The sequence below is a fragment of the Penicillium concentricum genome (genome assembly GCF_028827145.1).
Source record: "Penicillium concentricum strain IBT 3081 chromosome Unknown utg000001l_segment0_segment0, whole genome shotgun sequence".
Classification (NCBI taxonomy): domain Eukaryota; kingdom Fungi; phylum Ascomycota; class Eurotiomycetes; order Eurotiales; family Aspergillaceae; genus Penicillium; species Penicillium concentricum.
In genome coordinates this window covers 8,241,699-8,255,198 of record NW_026622754.1, presented here as the reverse complement: position 1 = coordinate 8,255,198, position 13,500 = coordinate 8,241,699, and the positions used below count along the sequence as shown (strand labels likewise).

The following is a 13,500-nucleotide window of genomic DNA, read 5'->3' as shown; positions in this document are numbered from 1 at the left end:
TCCTTCAACTTGCCCTTGCCACGTTCTCGATTTTCGCGCAAACTTCGTCTCGAATCAGATCGAATGCTTGTTGCGATAATTGGCTTTTATCTGCCTTAGGATTGTTGACACGCGGGATAACCTCCGCGCTCCCCATCTCCGCAGAGAAATTCTTTACGGACCATCAACCCAACACAACTGTATCAGTACATGTTGGCTTTTTTCTTTTCATTGTTTAGACCCGAAGATCAGGTTGTCTTTGCGACCGAGACCTGTACATCACAAACACCCTAGCAAAGAGTTGTACTTCGGTAAGTGTGCGGCTGTCCTCCAGGGCTGGCCCGAGGGGTTGGCTCCTCGTTTTGTAATGAAACCTGACTAACTGGTGTGTTGAACAGCAGATACGCTTGAACGAACTTTGAAATAAATATTTGATCAACACCAAGCAAGGGCGAATCCTCCTACATCACCTCAACCCTTCTCTTCACTCCCATGTGGCGCACTCGGTAATTCCAGACCGGCAGAGATTCCCCACGGAACAAGAGACAAAATCGAAGATTACAATGGCCTACCAGCCATCGCGCAGTCCCTTTGCGCCCGCGCAACAAGACGGCTTCTACGGAAACCCTCGTAGCGGGCTCCGAGGATACGGGCTGTCGAACCAGCCCATCCCTCTATCCAATAAAGTGAACGGCTACTTTGAAAAGGACCGCACACTACCTTTATACAAAGATAAGCCATTCTTTGCGCCGCGGCGCACAGGTCCTCGAAGGAGATGGAGGCCGTTCCTGAACGTGCTGGGGGTGTGTACAGTGTTATTTTTGTTGTGGTATAAATTCTACCTCCCCACGTGGTCGGGGCTACAGTCAAATGATAAAGGGGTAGAATTATGGAAATGGGCCCAGACATTGGAAGACGGAAAATCTTCTGGGGACTTATCTGACTGGACTGCGAGACGAGAGAAAGTGCGGGACGCCTTCATCGTCAGTTGGGAAGGATATGAAAAGAACGCATGGGGTAGGTCATACAGCAGACTTGTGCACTATGACAGTGCTAACACCATTATTCAGGATACGATCAGTATCGCCCAGTATCGAACGTTAACCAGGAAGACACGAGCGGCGGATTAGGCTGGATGATAGTTGACTCGCTGGACACAATGATGATCATGAATCTGACCTCCAAGGTTCACCGCGCGCGGCAATGGATATCAACATCGTTGAATTATGATCAGAACCGTGATGTTAATACGTTTGAGACGACTATTCGCATGCTGGGTGGTTTGCTGTCTGCACACTATCTGTCAACCCAATACCCCAATTTGGCACCCCTCAGCGACGATGATGTCGGTGCTGACGGTGAAGACCTGTACATCGAGAAAGCAGCTGACCTCGCTGAGCGGTTACTCGGGGCTTTCGAGTCTCCAAGCGGTATCCCATGGTCGAATGTCAATCTCAACTCGTCAGAAGGCGTTGTCGTGCATTTCGACGAGGGGGCTACGTCTATTTCTGAGGCTGGCTCGCTACAGCTTGAATTCAAGTACTTGGCCAAGCTGACCGGCGAGGCAGAATATTGGAAGGTGGTTGAGAAAACGATGAAGCTGGTTGATCAGCAAAAGTCGCAGGATGGCCTTGTCCGAACTGCCATCCATCCTGACAATGGTGCATTCAAGGGAGACAGTATTACTCTGGGCAATAAGGCAGATTCTTACTATGGTATGTTGATGATACTCGATGCTCGGTGGTTCTTTTAGGCTGACTCGCTCCAGAATATCTCATCAAGCAATACCTGCAAACTTCCCAACAGGAGCCCATCTACAAAGAGATGTGGGACGAGGCATTGAGAGGCATTCGCAAGAACCTGGTCTCATTCACCAAGAACTCTCAGCTGATGATCATCGGCGAGCGCCCCCAGGGCCTAGACCAGGACCTGTCTCCCAGAATGGACCATCTGGTCTGCTTTATGCCCGGAACAATCGCGCTCGGCGCGACCGGTGGCCAGCCCTTGTCACAAGCCCGAAAGTCAGCGGACTGGACTCAACAGCGCGAGGACGAAATCCTCATGTCCAAGGAATTGATGAAGACCTGCTGGGCAATGCACAAGGCAACAGCAACCGGTCTCGCAGCCGAGATCTCCCACTTCGTCCTAGACTCGCCGCCCGTGATGATGGCAGACAAGTACCCAGACCCAACGAACCCCAACCGCGCATCCAAGCCCGAGGCACTACACGGCATCTCCAAGCCCCTAGATGCGCAAAGCGATGCCTCGGAGTCCTGGCGCGCGGATATCGACATTCGCCGCAACGACCGCCACAATCTACAACGCCCGGAAACTGTCGAGTCCCTCTTCTATCTCTATCGTATCACCGGCGACGATATCTACCGTCAATGGGGCTGGGAGATCTTCAAGTCTTTCATCAAACACACAGCCGTGGTCGAGAAGAAGATTACCTCCCGTATTCCTACGTCAACCAACACAGCGCCCGTTTTCCGTATCAAGGGCTTTACATCACTCGGAAACGCGGATGCGGTCCCTTCATACAAGCGCGATAATATGGAGGGCTATTGGATGGCTGAGACGCTTAAATATTTCTACTTATTGTTCTCAGATCGTGATTTCATCTCGCTGGAGGATCACGTTTTCAATACTGAGGCCCATCCATTCCCGCGGTTCAAGCCTACTGGGGATCTTAAGACGGGGTGGGAGAGGGCGCCTAGGCAGTAGACATGCTGGGTGGTCTTGGTTCCTTATGGCTTTGATGTCTCTTATGTCTTCTGTACAGCGCTTTTTTCCTGTGATTTTTTCGTTTGCCCTCTGGGGAAGCCTAGATTTGTATACCAACCCTCTGTATATGACCGATTTTACTCTTCAGGAAGCGATACTCCTGGTAGTGACGTATAAGGATAACATTTCATACGTAAAGTCAGGCCATCACCTTCATTTCTGCGGTGACTTTAGATAACCTAGAGGCAAGACCTAGTAACCGAAATTATATACCCATGGACATACAGCACCAGATATCAAGCTCCTATCAAGATAATATGTAACAAGAAACCAATGATATGGCCACCTCAGTTCTTCTCTCTCTTCAGCGCAGCCTCAATCAGCTTCTTATAACCATCGACAGCCTCCTTAATCTGGCGGATGGTCAAAGCCTCATTATCACCATGAGCAACAAAGATACTGCCAGGCCCATACAAGTAGCGCTTAACACCAGCTCCGACAGCCAGATTCGGCACATCAGTACCATAGTTAACAGTAGTAACATTAAACCCATCAACATCAACATCCAAATCCTGCGGGGGATAAGACTCGCCATGAGAAACAAAGTCCAAAACAACCTCGGCCGGTTGATCCTTCACAGCCTCCTCAACAGCACGCTGAATAATCTCACGCGCCTCAGCAGGCGTTCCAGCCGCAAGTCTAACAGCAACATCCGCCCACGCCTCAGAAGGAACAACATTCGTCGCGACCCCAGCGCGAATAACGCCAATATTCAGCGTCGTCGGTCCGTACTTCGGGGACGCAGGTAGACCGCCTTCTTCGGCGGGGATATCACCTAGCACGTCGACACGCGAGAGCGCAGGTAGAATCGCCGAGACGGCGCTCTTGCCTAGCCACGGGTATCCTGAGTGTGCGGCGTTGCCGTGAGAGAGGACCTTAAAGCCGAGCATGCCTTTGTGGCCGGCGACGAGGGCTGCTTCGGTTGGTTCACCGAAGATGATGGTTTTGAAGACGTCTTTGGTGTTGAGGGTTGAGTTTGAGAAGACTTTCATGCCGTCGCCGCCGATTTCTTCGCCGACGACGAAGAGGAGGCCCAGCTTGGCTTCTGGGTTTGAGTCCAGGGTTTCGAGGGTTGCGAAGATTTGGGCTGCGACACTACCCTTTGCATCGACGGAGCCGCGGCCTGATAGGATGAGGTCTTCTGGGTCGACGGTGGTGGAGTTGGTTGGCTGGTGCACGGAGTATGGGATGAAGGGTGGGACTGTGTCGATGTGGCTTGTGAGGATGATTGAGGGGGGTTCTGTGTATGATTTTGGAACGGCGTAGATGTTGTATCGGGTCTTTGTGTCCTCTTGTCCTTTCACTGGGGGCACCTCTTGCTTTACCACGGTGAAGTCCCGGGCCTCCAGGTATTGCGCGACGAAGAGGCCGACATCGTGTTCGTTGCCGGAGATTGACTCGATTTTCACCAGATCTCGGTGGAGAGATAGTAGAGGTGAATCGCTGATTATATCATCTAGGCCTGCTTGGGTGTAGCTGGGCTGGGAGGGCGTGGATGGCACGCCCAGGAGCTGTTGCTGCTGGGGTGCGGGGTGCGGAGAAGCCTGAACACCGGATATGATGGCCGCAGCCGCGATATATGAAGAGAACTTCATTGAATGATTGGAGTATGTATATGTTCCAATGGTTATGTGTTTATGTATCCAAGACAATGGAATAACCCCGACACCCAGAGGTTGAGTATTTTGCGATGCTTGGATAAGTCCGAAGTCCGAGATCGGAAACAAACCCGATGTATGTGGTCACGTGGATAGATATCAAAACACCCCATCGATGGCTAAGATTGGATATAGAACGGGTTATATCCTATTGGATAGATATTAGGTCTGTCTCATTTTATTATGTGGCTGGGTTGAATTGCTCTGGTTCATATCAAGCCGACCTTTCTCATATTTGTCTGTAACCCGAGATGTATATTTTGGTTCAAATATGGCGAGGTACAGATTCGATCCAACATTGAAGAGAGTTACACAAGAAATTACAGTGGCTGGATATCTGGGTGGCATATCACAGAGTAAAACCAACATTTTCATCCACGATGTATTTCCCCAAAGATTATTATATGCAACAATCCACTAGTAAGTATGGCAGTCCTAAGCCCCGAAATAAGAAGAGCTTATGTATAGCTAAGCTTGACAATATATAGCGAATGACATATGCGATCATGGACATTGGACATACTCACAAACATCTACATCGAACAGGCATGCATTGTCATCTGTAGATCATTGCTATGCGGCATATCTGGTAACATAAATCTATATGAGGGGAATGAATCGGGGATCCGACACGATGCATGACTACATAGGTGATCAATTAGTCTACAGATAGGACGATCACTACCGACATGAACGATCCCAGATTTGCATGGTGATCTTTTGGTAAAATCATTCAACACATTGTTCTGCGTCGGGCCAACCTGCCTTGATGCATAGACACCCTACTTATATTCCAACATAGTCCGGCACCAATATCACGGAAGATGGAAGAACTCGATTGTTTTGAAGCCAAAAGGAAGCATAGTAATGCTCTATACCCGGAATAGGCTCCAAATGGGGTGAAACTAGCGCCGTATAAGCAATGATCTACACGTTCATGCTCGTTACTCCCATAATGTATAAGCTGCATATGCTATACGGGATATGTAGTACATATAATGATAGTAATGAATGTTGATTTGCCACTTCGGTGACACCCCAAACCAAGATCATTTGGTTGGGGTTTTAAGGTTCCTGGAACTATATATATAGGATATAAATATGGATTTTATGTCCACTTAAAATTAATAGTTCTTAGCACATCACATTGTTCTGTTCAATATTTCCTAGCGCACTTGCTGCATTGGTTTGACTAGTTCCTGACACCCAAATCTTAGATTAAACAAGAGCATGGGGTCTCACCGGAAAAGACTGCTTGCGACAACGGTCGACGATCGTGCTAAAACCAATCCTAGCCAACGCTTTGCAGTTATTCCACAGGGATTGGAAATAAGCGATGGATTCCAAGACCTTTCAATCAAAGACCTGGCACAGGCCGTGAACTTCATGTGTTGGTGGATTGAAAGCAACATCGGACCGGCACAATATCCAGAGACATTGGCCTATATGGGGAGTAATGATGTGCGGTTTTTCGTGTTTATGCTTGCATGCCAGAAGACTGGATACCAGGTAATAAATAAAGCCATTGGAGCTGAAGATAGAATAGTCGGACTGATTCTTATAGGCCTTCTTGCCTTCTACTAGGAACTCGGACGAAGTCTATGTTCATCTACTGAAGGCGACAAACTGCACCAAGTTCTTCTTCAGCGAGGAGCGCCAACAACGAACCCTGGAGGTCCAGGGACTTGTTTCGGTATTGGATATCTACCAGGTCCCGACTATGAAGGAAATTCTCAGTGACGAGAGGGGCCTGCAACACTATCCATATACCAAGTCTTATGCCGATGCAGAGAATGACACAATGTGCATCATTCATAGCTCTGGAACGACAGGTAAATTCATCAATATGGTATCGTGAACCCGCACTAATTCCTTCAAAAGCTATGCCAAAGCCGGTATACCTCACCAACGGCTTCTTCATGACCATCGATTCTCATTCTCACCTCGCAAAGCCGCCAGGTCGTCAGCGATCTCTCTACTACGATATGGATCAAACCGAGCTGGTGATGGGTACGACGCCTTTCTTCCATCTACTGGGGCTGCTTCCATTGTTGTTCTCAGTGTGGGTCGAGGTTCCCATCCTCATTGGCCCAGATAAGCCATTCTCTGTCGACCATATGATAGAGTTGATGCAAACTGCCCATCCCACAGTCGTAGTCGGCTCACCTTCGATCCTGGACGATCTGAGCAACTCCGACAAAGCACTGGATTGTTTGAGAGAACTCAAGTCAATTTACTTTGGCGGTGCAGCTCTGCCTGTAGAGACTGGAGAGCGACTGCGCAGGTATACGCAGATGGGAATGATCATAGGAACCAGTGAGGTCGGCGTGATCCCAGCGTTGATACCGGAGGATCCAGCCAACTGGGGCTACCTCGAATGGAGTGAAGAATTTGGCCTGGAGATGCATGATGTCGGCGAGGGTGTATTCGAGATGATAATTCCTCGGCAGGAGAATGCTCGTGACATTCAGGGAATTTTTCATACATTCCCCGACATTAATGTGTATCCAACCAACGATCTTTATACACCACACCCGACGAACCCGCGTCTGTGGAGATTCCATGGGCGTAAGGATGATGTGGTTGTCCTAAGCAACGGCGAGAAGTTCAATCCTGTTGGGATGGAGGTTATCATTGAAGGGCACCCGCTGGTTGGAAAGGCGGTGGTAGTCGGCGAGTCCCGGTTCCAGGCCGGGCTGCTCGTCGAGCCGAATCATGGAGGACGGGAAATGGATGAGAAGGTTTTTGTTGATGAAATCTGGCCGACAGTACAAGTGGCTAACCAGGGCATTGCGGCTCATGGCCGGGTGATGAAGAACAAGATCTGGTTCGCAGAGAAGACGAAGCCATTTAAGACGACTCCTAAAGGAACTATACAGCGTCGGGCTGTGCTTCGAGACTACGAGAAAGAGATTTCTGCAATGTATGCTGAAGACCTCGAGGATGACTTGGACCAATGTCTGCCAGAGACGTTAAACCGTGAGAGTGTCACAGAGTGTATTCGCCAGATTATTACTCGTGTTTTGGAGAAGCCCAAGATTGCAGACACTCACGACTTTTACTCTGCCGGTCTTGATTCTCTGATGACCATTCATGTCGCTCGGGCGCTGCAAAAAGGCATCCAGTTACGTCGGCCGAAGGTGAAAGCAGGAGCCATCAACGCCCAAACGATCTATGGAAACCCAACAATCGACCGATTGTCTCGAGTTGTAATGGCCATCCTCGGTGGAAAACCCCATGCTAGTATCCCGCGAGCTGAAAAGATCCAGAGTCTTGTGGAAAAGTATACGTCCGATCTTCCAGCGCGGGAAGTCTACCCTCAGAATGTATTGCATTCGCCTTCAACTGTGATACTGACTGGTTCAACTGGCTCACTGGGAACTTATCTACTGTATTCTCTGCTGAAAAGCGATTCCATCACTAAAGTCTACTGCCTCAATCGCTCAGATGCCGAATTACGTCAGAAGCAAGGCTTCGAAGAGAAAGGACTGCACCTTGACGCCAACGACTGGAAAGACAAGGTCGAATTCCTCCAAGTGTCATTCGGAGAACCACGATTCGGGCTGCAGGAGTCCAAGTACGAAGAACTTCTCGACTCCGTTGACACCATCATCCACAACGCCTGGAAAGTCGATTTCAACCATTCCGTCGATTCCTTCGAGGACACTCACATCCAGGGTGTGCGACGCTTTATCGACTTTTGCTTGAGCAGCCGCACCAACGCTCATCTTCACTTCATCTCCTCAATCGGCACGGTAGGCGCTTGGGCCCCAGAAATGGGAGCTTCGATTCCAGAAGTACCAATAGAGGACATTGCAGTCGTTCTCCCACAAGGCTACGGCGAATCCAAGTACGTTGCCGAGCGCATTTGTCTCGAGGCCTCGCAACGATCTCACGTCCCTACGTCGGTGTATCGCGTCGGACAGATCGCCGGACCGACCACGGCGCGCGGACAATGGAATCCGCAGGAATGGCTACCGACGATCATTGCGACGTCGAAAGCGATGGGTAAAATCCCTAACCGACTTGGCTCGACCGCGGTCGATTGGGTGCCAGTGGTAAGCCGAATTCCCGAGCACTATATATTGAGCTCCAAAACTCGGCCGAAGGAAAAAAAAAAAAAAGGCCAAGACCTGCCGCTGATCACTTTCTTGCTTTATTTAGGACACTCTATCGAATATTATAGTGGAAATCGTTAACACACGTCATATCTCCGAAGAGCGTTGGGCCGTGTTTCATCTCACGAATCCTGAACGAGCACCATGGTCGTCCTTGATCCCGGCTATCCAGAACCAGTATCCGGTCGAGCCAGTTCCGTTTTCCGCGTGGGTTGCCGAGCTAGAAAGTATAACTAGCCCTAATAGTGCGGATATTGCTTCGAAACCCGCACTCAAGTTGCTGGGTTTCTACCGTGGGATCCAGAGCGAGGACAGTGCTTTGTCTGTGGCGCTGGATGTCCGACGGGCGAGAGAGGCAAGTGTCAGCATGAGAACTCTCGGCCCGGTCTCTCCCTCGCTCATACGAAATTGGATACAGCAATGGCAATTTTAATTAGATTATATACATATCTCGAACATAGTATCTCAATTAAGACTTATCCATGTGGTGTTCCTAGAGCCCTGAGTTTGAATATGACATAACCTTGGAACAGCCCGAGATCGGAAGTATCCCTTCCTAGTTAGGTGATTAGCTCAGCGGTTCAAGACGATTAGGTTTTTTATTTTTTGCTTCTTTTTTATTTTTATTTTTTGCCGAGTGGCGATGATTGGCCACCCGAGTTAGTAGACCCAAACCTATCTGTTCTGTCCTAGTGACCTGCAGGGATGCTTCTAGAGATCTCCAGGGGAAAAAAACGTAGGACAAAGGATCTGATATATCACAATCAAGTGAAGAATTCTAAATGGAAAAGTTGACTCGTCGAGCAAGTATAAACCCGAGAATCCATGCGCCAAGGCTCGCCTTATAAACTCTTAGGCAAACATCCATGGCTTACCTTTTCTTCCCCTTTGCCTCTGGAAAAATGGAATGTTCCCCGAGTTTCCCGAGAACGGTTCCCATGTGGATCTGACGTCTGTCAAAAGGGGAAAGGATTTGGCTTCCCCTCTCTTATTCATCCTAAGTATTATTGATTGGATCTATCTTCTCCGTACCACTGTCATCCAGGTCTAGTTCGGAGTTCGCACAAGTATCATACATCTACTTTCGAATCGATAACCCTCACCCTTGTACAACTCTCGTCATACTCGGACAAAGTTCTGACTACGGGACGGGACCTTGTCCGCGGTTGTTCAGCGTAACAAACGGGGATGGGTATATGGGGGGATGGGTATACCTAGGCCGAATGATAACCGAGTTGGATAAATAAGGATAAGCGGATATATCCAACATCTAGATAACGAATCAGGGGAGACTGGGTCGGAGATGGCATCATAATGGTTCTCTTGAATCCACTTTAGTCTAGATTGCCGATCGCACACACAGGTTTTTGTGGAAAGGGTACACAACATATCTGTGTAGCCGTTGAGGGTTTGAAAACAATCGAATTCGATGGGATACATGTGTCCACAGGTATATATGTAAATAAATAGATAAAGAGTAAATAAATGGAATAAAAATGAATAAAAAGAAGAAAAAGAATAAGAACCCTTCCAGACTCTTTACTACCATGGTTCACATAGTGTCAACCACCGGAACTTGGCGGAGCATACCTTGGGAAATATTTTGGGGTTAGTCCATATTTGTTGTGTTAGTCAACTTTTGAGAAATTCCATAGAATTCTGAGTCTTAGAGCCACTCGTCTATAGTTCTACATTTCTCTCACACATTCCTTCTTCTCTAAACATCAGGGATCTCAAAAGGACTGCACTACCCAGGATCTCCCTGTTCACCAGTCCGTTTGCCGATTGTAAGCAAAAGCACTTTTCTGCCCAGCCAACTTGGACTTGTTTGGTCCACGTCGCTCCAAATCCATTTTCTTTTTTTTTTCCTTTCGTATTTTCTGAATTTGGACTGTTTTCGACTGTTTTCTCTACCTGGACGATAATTTGCATTTCATCATCGGATGCTAACTGGTACACTTCAGTTCCCGCCTTTCCCGGACTATAACCCATCACACCGCTACCGTTTTCCGCCCAAAGGGAATGACTTGTTCAAACTGAACGTTTCTTTATATTGTGGTCACCCCTCTCTAATGCTGAGCTGCAACTATTCCCTATATACCAGCCACCCCGTCCAGCGGAGCTCTCAAAATGTACAAACTGTCTCAAATAATCGACGCGACACGAGAAAGTCTCGACACGGACTCACGCCAGCCGCACTCCCCATTGACTATTAATACCTCTGCGCCGGCCTCACCTGCCACCTCTTTGTTCTCGACAGGCCACAACCGGGTCTCCAGCTCGGTCTCTTCCCTCGTCTCTTCCTCGGGTCTGGGAAATTCAATGGACAGTCCCAGTCGGAGTCATTTGACCGGAGTTAAAGAAGAAGAATGCACGCGCGACTCGTTGGAAGATCATTATTTCCGTATGTCTTAATCGCCACTGCAAAAAAAAAAAAAAAACTCCCCGATACCACAGTTGCTAACCTCGGACTTTCTATAGAACATTTTGATTACGGCATGTCTGCAGAAGAGTCATACTTTACTCCTGTCGATAACTCAGATAGCTACGATCTGAGCGTTACCGGCATGGAGACTGCCCCATCACCGAAAAAGAGACGCTCAGACAGTGTCTCAATAAAGGGCGTCTCGCGCATCAACTCCCACATCTCGACCATGTCAGCCCGATGGAAGACTAAACGATCCTCCGGTGGTGCAGAAGGCGATATCTTCCCGGATGATCTACGATCACGCGCAAACTCGGCGGCCTCCTCCGCCTTGGCAAGCCCCATCGTTGGCTCCATGCCCATGAGCCGGGTCGACTCCATTCCTCCTTCGCCCGCACGAACAATCTTCGAAGAACGCGCGAGCGAGTCCGGCGCACGCCCAATCGATATCACCCGAGCAAACAGTCTCAGCCAGGATGACAACGATATACAAAAAGCGACAACCCCTCTCCTACCACCGTTCATGGGAGACGACCCAACAAGCGTCGCAGCATCACGCGTCCAGTCACCACTACAGTCTCCCTCAGTCGCGGACGTGAACGAACCACACTATAACTACAACGTGACCTCCGACCCACGTTTTATGGGAATCCTCCCCTCGCCACCCCTCTCATCCAAGCCCTCCGTGGCTTCCTTCAACCGACCACGCGCCAGCACCGTCCGCACAGTCTCAGGCGACGTAACACCCCTCGTCCTCTCCGATCCCAACGACGAATGGGCCAACAAACTCGGTCACGCCAATTTCACCATCGTCCCCGAGCCCTACGAACCCGTGGTTTGCGACCTCGGCCATTTCCAGCAGCTACGCGCTGACTGGGATATCGCGCGTTGCAACTTTGCCAAGCATCTCGTCCGCACGGGCGAACACTACGGCGTTACCTCGAACATTTACAAACTCACCGTTGAGAAATGGGAATCGATCAACCGTGACTGGGCAACGCAGCACGAAGCCATGCTCGACCAGCTTAGCGCTATTGACGGTGTTGCGCTCACGCTCACTCAGTCTAATATCCACCCTTGCCAGCAAGTCCGCATCCCGCGTCTGCATGACAATGACAAGTTCCCCGATATGGGTGATGAGGATATTGTCGGCCCAATGACTGTGGCACCAGCTACGGAGATTGCAGGTCCCTGCCGTTCTGAGAAAAAGAGGAATTTCTTCCGATTTTTCCAGGATTTGGTCTCCCGACCTTGAGGCCTGAGTCATTTCGTTGGGCTCTTTTTTCTTTTTTTTTTCCTTTTCAAGCGACCCGCAACGATAATGACGATAGATTATTCCCCGCGCGCCTTCTGATCTCGCCCGCACTGTTACGATTAATGTCTCTCTTTTGGTTATTTTTTTTTTGAAACTATAATGTCTCTTACGACTCACGATCCGGTTCAGCGACTATTATTCTCGCCCCGAATCATGTCATTCCTTCGTCTATATCCCGAGTCTTGTCTTTCTGGGTTTATCTTTTCCATCTCTTCGTCTTGATGTCTACATTTCCCAAAGATATCATCTTTTCAGCAGTCGACAAGAAGAAAAGCTATCCCCCTTGTTCAATGGGTGTACCACCCTTCCTCTCATTTTGTCTTCATACATAACTATACCCCCCATACACCAAGCCTACCAGCCCGTTGTACCCCATAGACTTCAACCCTATCCACCCGCTCTCGGGACAAAAGCCAAAAAAAGCATTGAAAAAACTATCATACCCTTGTTTTCTATATGTATATATCCTGCTGCACAATACACATATGATTATCATATGGACATGTCTATAATTACATCTACATTACAATCCTCTATGAACATAACCCTATACCTTTCATTGGAAGGGATGACTCGGTGCATAATAGAATCCCCACACGTGGGAGATACTATACTCTAGTATAAAGTGCGTGTAGATGAGTCACATGTAGGAAGTGGCAGGTGTACAACAATACAGAGAGTGGGCGTGGCTAGTAGTGTGGGTCGGCCACGTTGTGAAGCTACCGCCATTTGAACTTACAATGTAATATACCGACATGAACGACTGTGGGCTTTTCATACTTGTATCCACTTGAGACACGTCTATATTGGGGCATGGTGCTTAGTGAGGTGCTGCCCAGGTGCTGCCTAGGCTTGGCAAAGAGGTTTGGTTTATTCTTCGTGGATATTGTGAGTCTGAGTCACTTTTTCAAATTCAGATTGTGTCTGCTGGATCTAGTAGTGGGAGTTCAAATTAGCCATCAATAGAGTATACTTAGGGTTGTGTGTGTACTTTGCGATATTTGTCGCTTATTACGACTGCATGAACACCTACCTACATGCACCTATGTAAGTATCTACTGTAGGTGATATAGTTATGCGCCAATCTGGGCTGTACGTCATGTCTTGGATCGAGCATTGCTATAACACATACAATATCCCAATCGCATGCTATACCCCTCCACAGGATCCACATCAGAGCTGAGAATGCTTTGATCTAAGATTACCACAGAACCGAAACCT

At 48.7% G+C, this 13,500-nt stretch overlaps 4 protein-coding genes across 4 annotated transcripts; 3 read left to right on the top strand and 1 right to left on the bottom strand.

Annotated features, from left to right (window-relative positions):
* Positions 1-542: 542 nt before the first annotated feature.
* N7517_003181 (glycoside hydrolase family 47 protein) lies at positions 543-2,703 on the top strand (the record flags this gene model as incomplete). The annotated part of the gene is made up of 3 exons (XM_056720911.1): positions 543-996; positions 1,050-1,694; positions 1,748-2,703. 3 exons carry the CDS (start codon positions 543-545, stop codon positions 2,701-2,703), a joined length of 2,055 nt encoding a protein of 684 aa, XP_056585046.1.
* Positions 2,704-3,050: 347 nt separating this feature from the next.
* N7517_003180 (M20 family metallopeptidase) lies at positions 3,051-4,358 on the bottom strand (the record flags this gene model as incomplete). Its single annotated transcript, XM_056720910.1, has 1 exon — positions 3,051-4,358. The coding sequence occupies one exon, from the start codon at positions 4,356-4,358 to the stop codon at positions 3,051-3,053; it is 1,308 nt and encodes a 435-aa protein (XP_056585045.1).
* Positions 4,359-5,651: 1,293 nt separating this feature from the next.
* On the top strand, positions 5,652-8,972 carry N7517_003179 (putative NRPS-like enzyme; the record flags this gene model as incomplete). Its single annotated transcript, XM_056720909.1, has 4 exons — positions 5,652-5,930; positions 5,986-6,253; positions 6,303-8,479; positions 8,586-8,972. The coding sequence occupies 4 exons, from the start codon at positions 5,652-5,654 to the stop codon at positions 8,970-8,972; spliced, it is 3,111 nt and encodes a 1,036-aa protein (XP_056585044.1).
* Positions 8,973-10,669: 1,697 nt separating this feature from the next.
* On the top strand, positions 10,670-12,219 carry N7517_003178 (uncharacterized protein; the record flags this gene model as incomplete). The annotated part of the gene is made up of 2 exons (XM_056720908.1): positions 10,670-10,943; positions 11,021-12,219. 2 exons carry the CDS (start codon positions 10,670-10,672, stop codon positions 12,217-12,219), a joined length of 1,473 nt encoding a protein of 490 aa, XP_056585043.1.
* Positions 12,220-13,500: the final 1,281 nt, after the last annotated feature.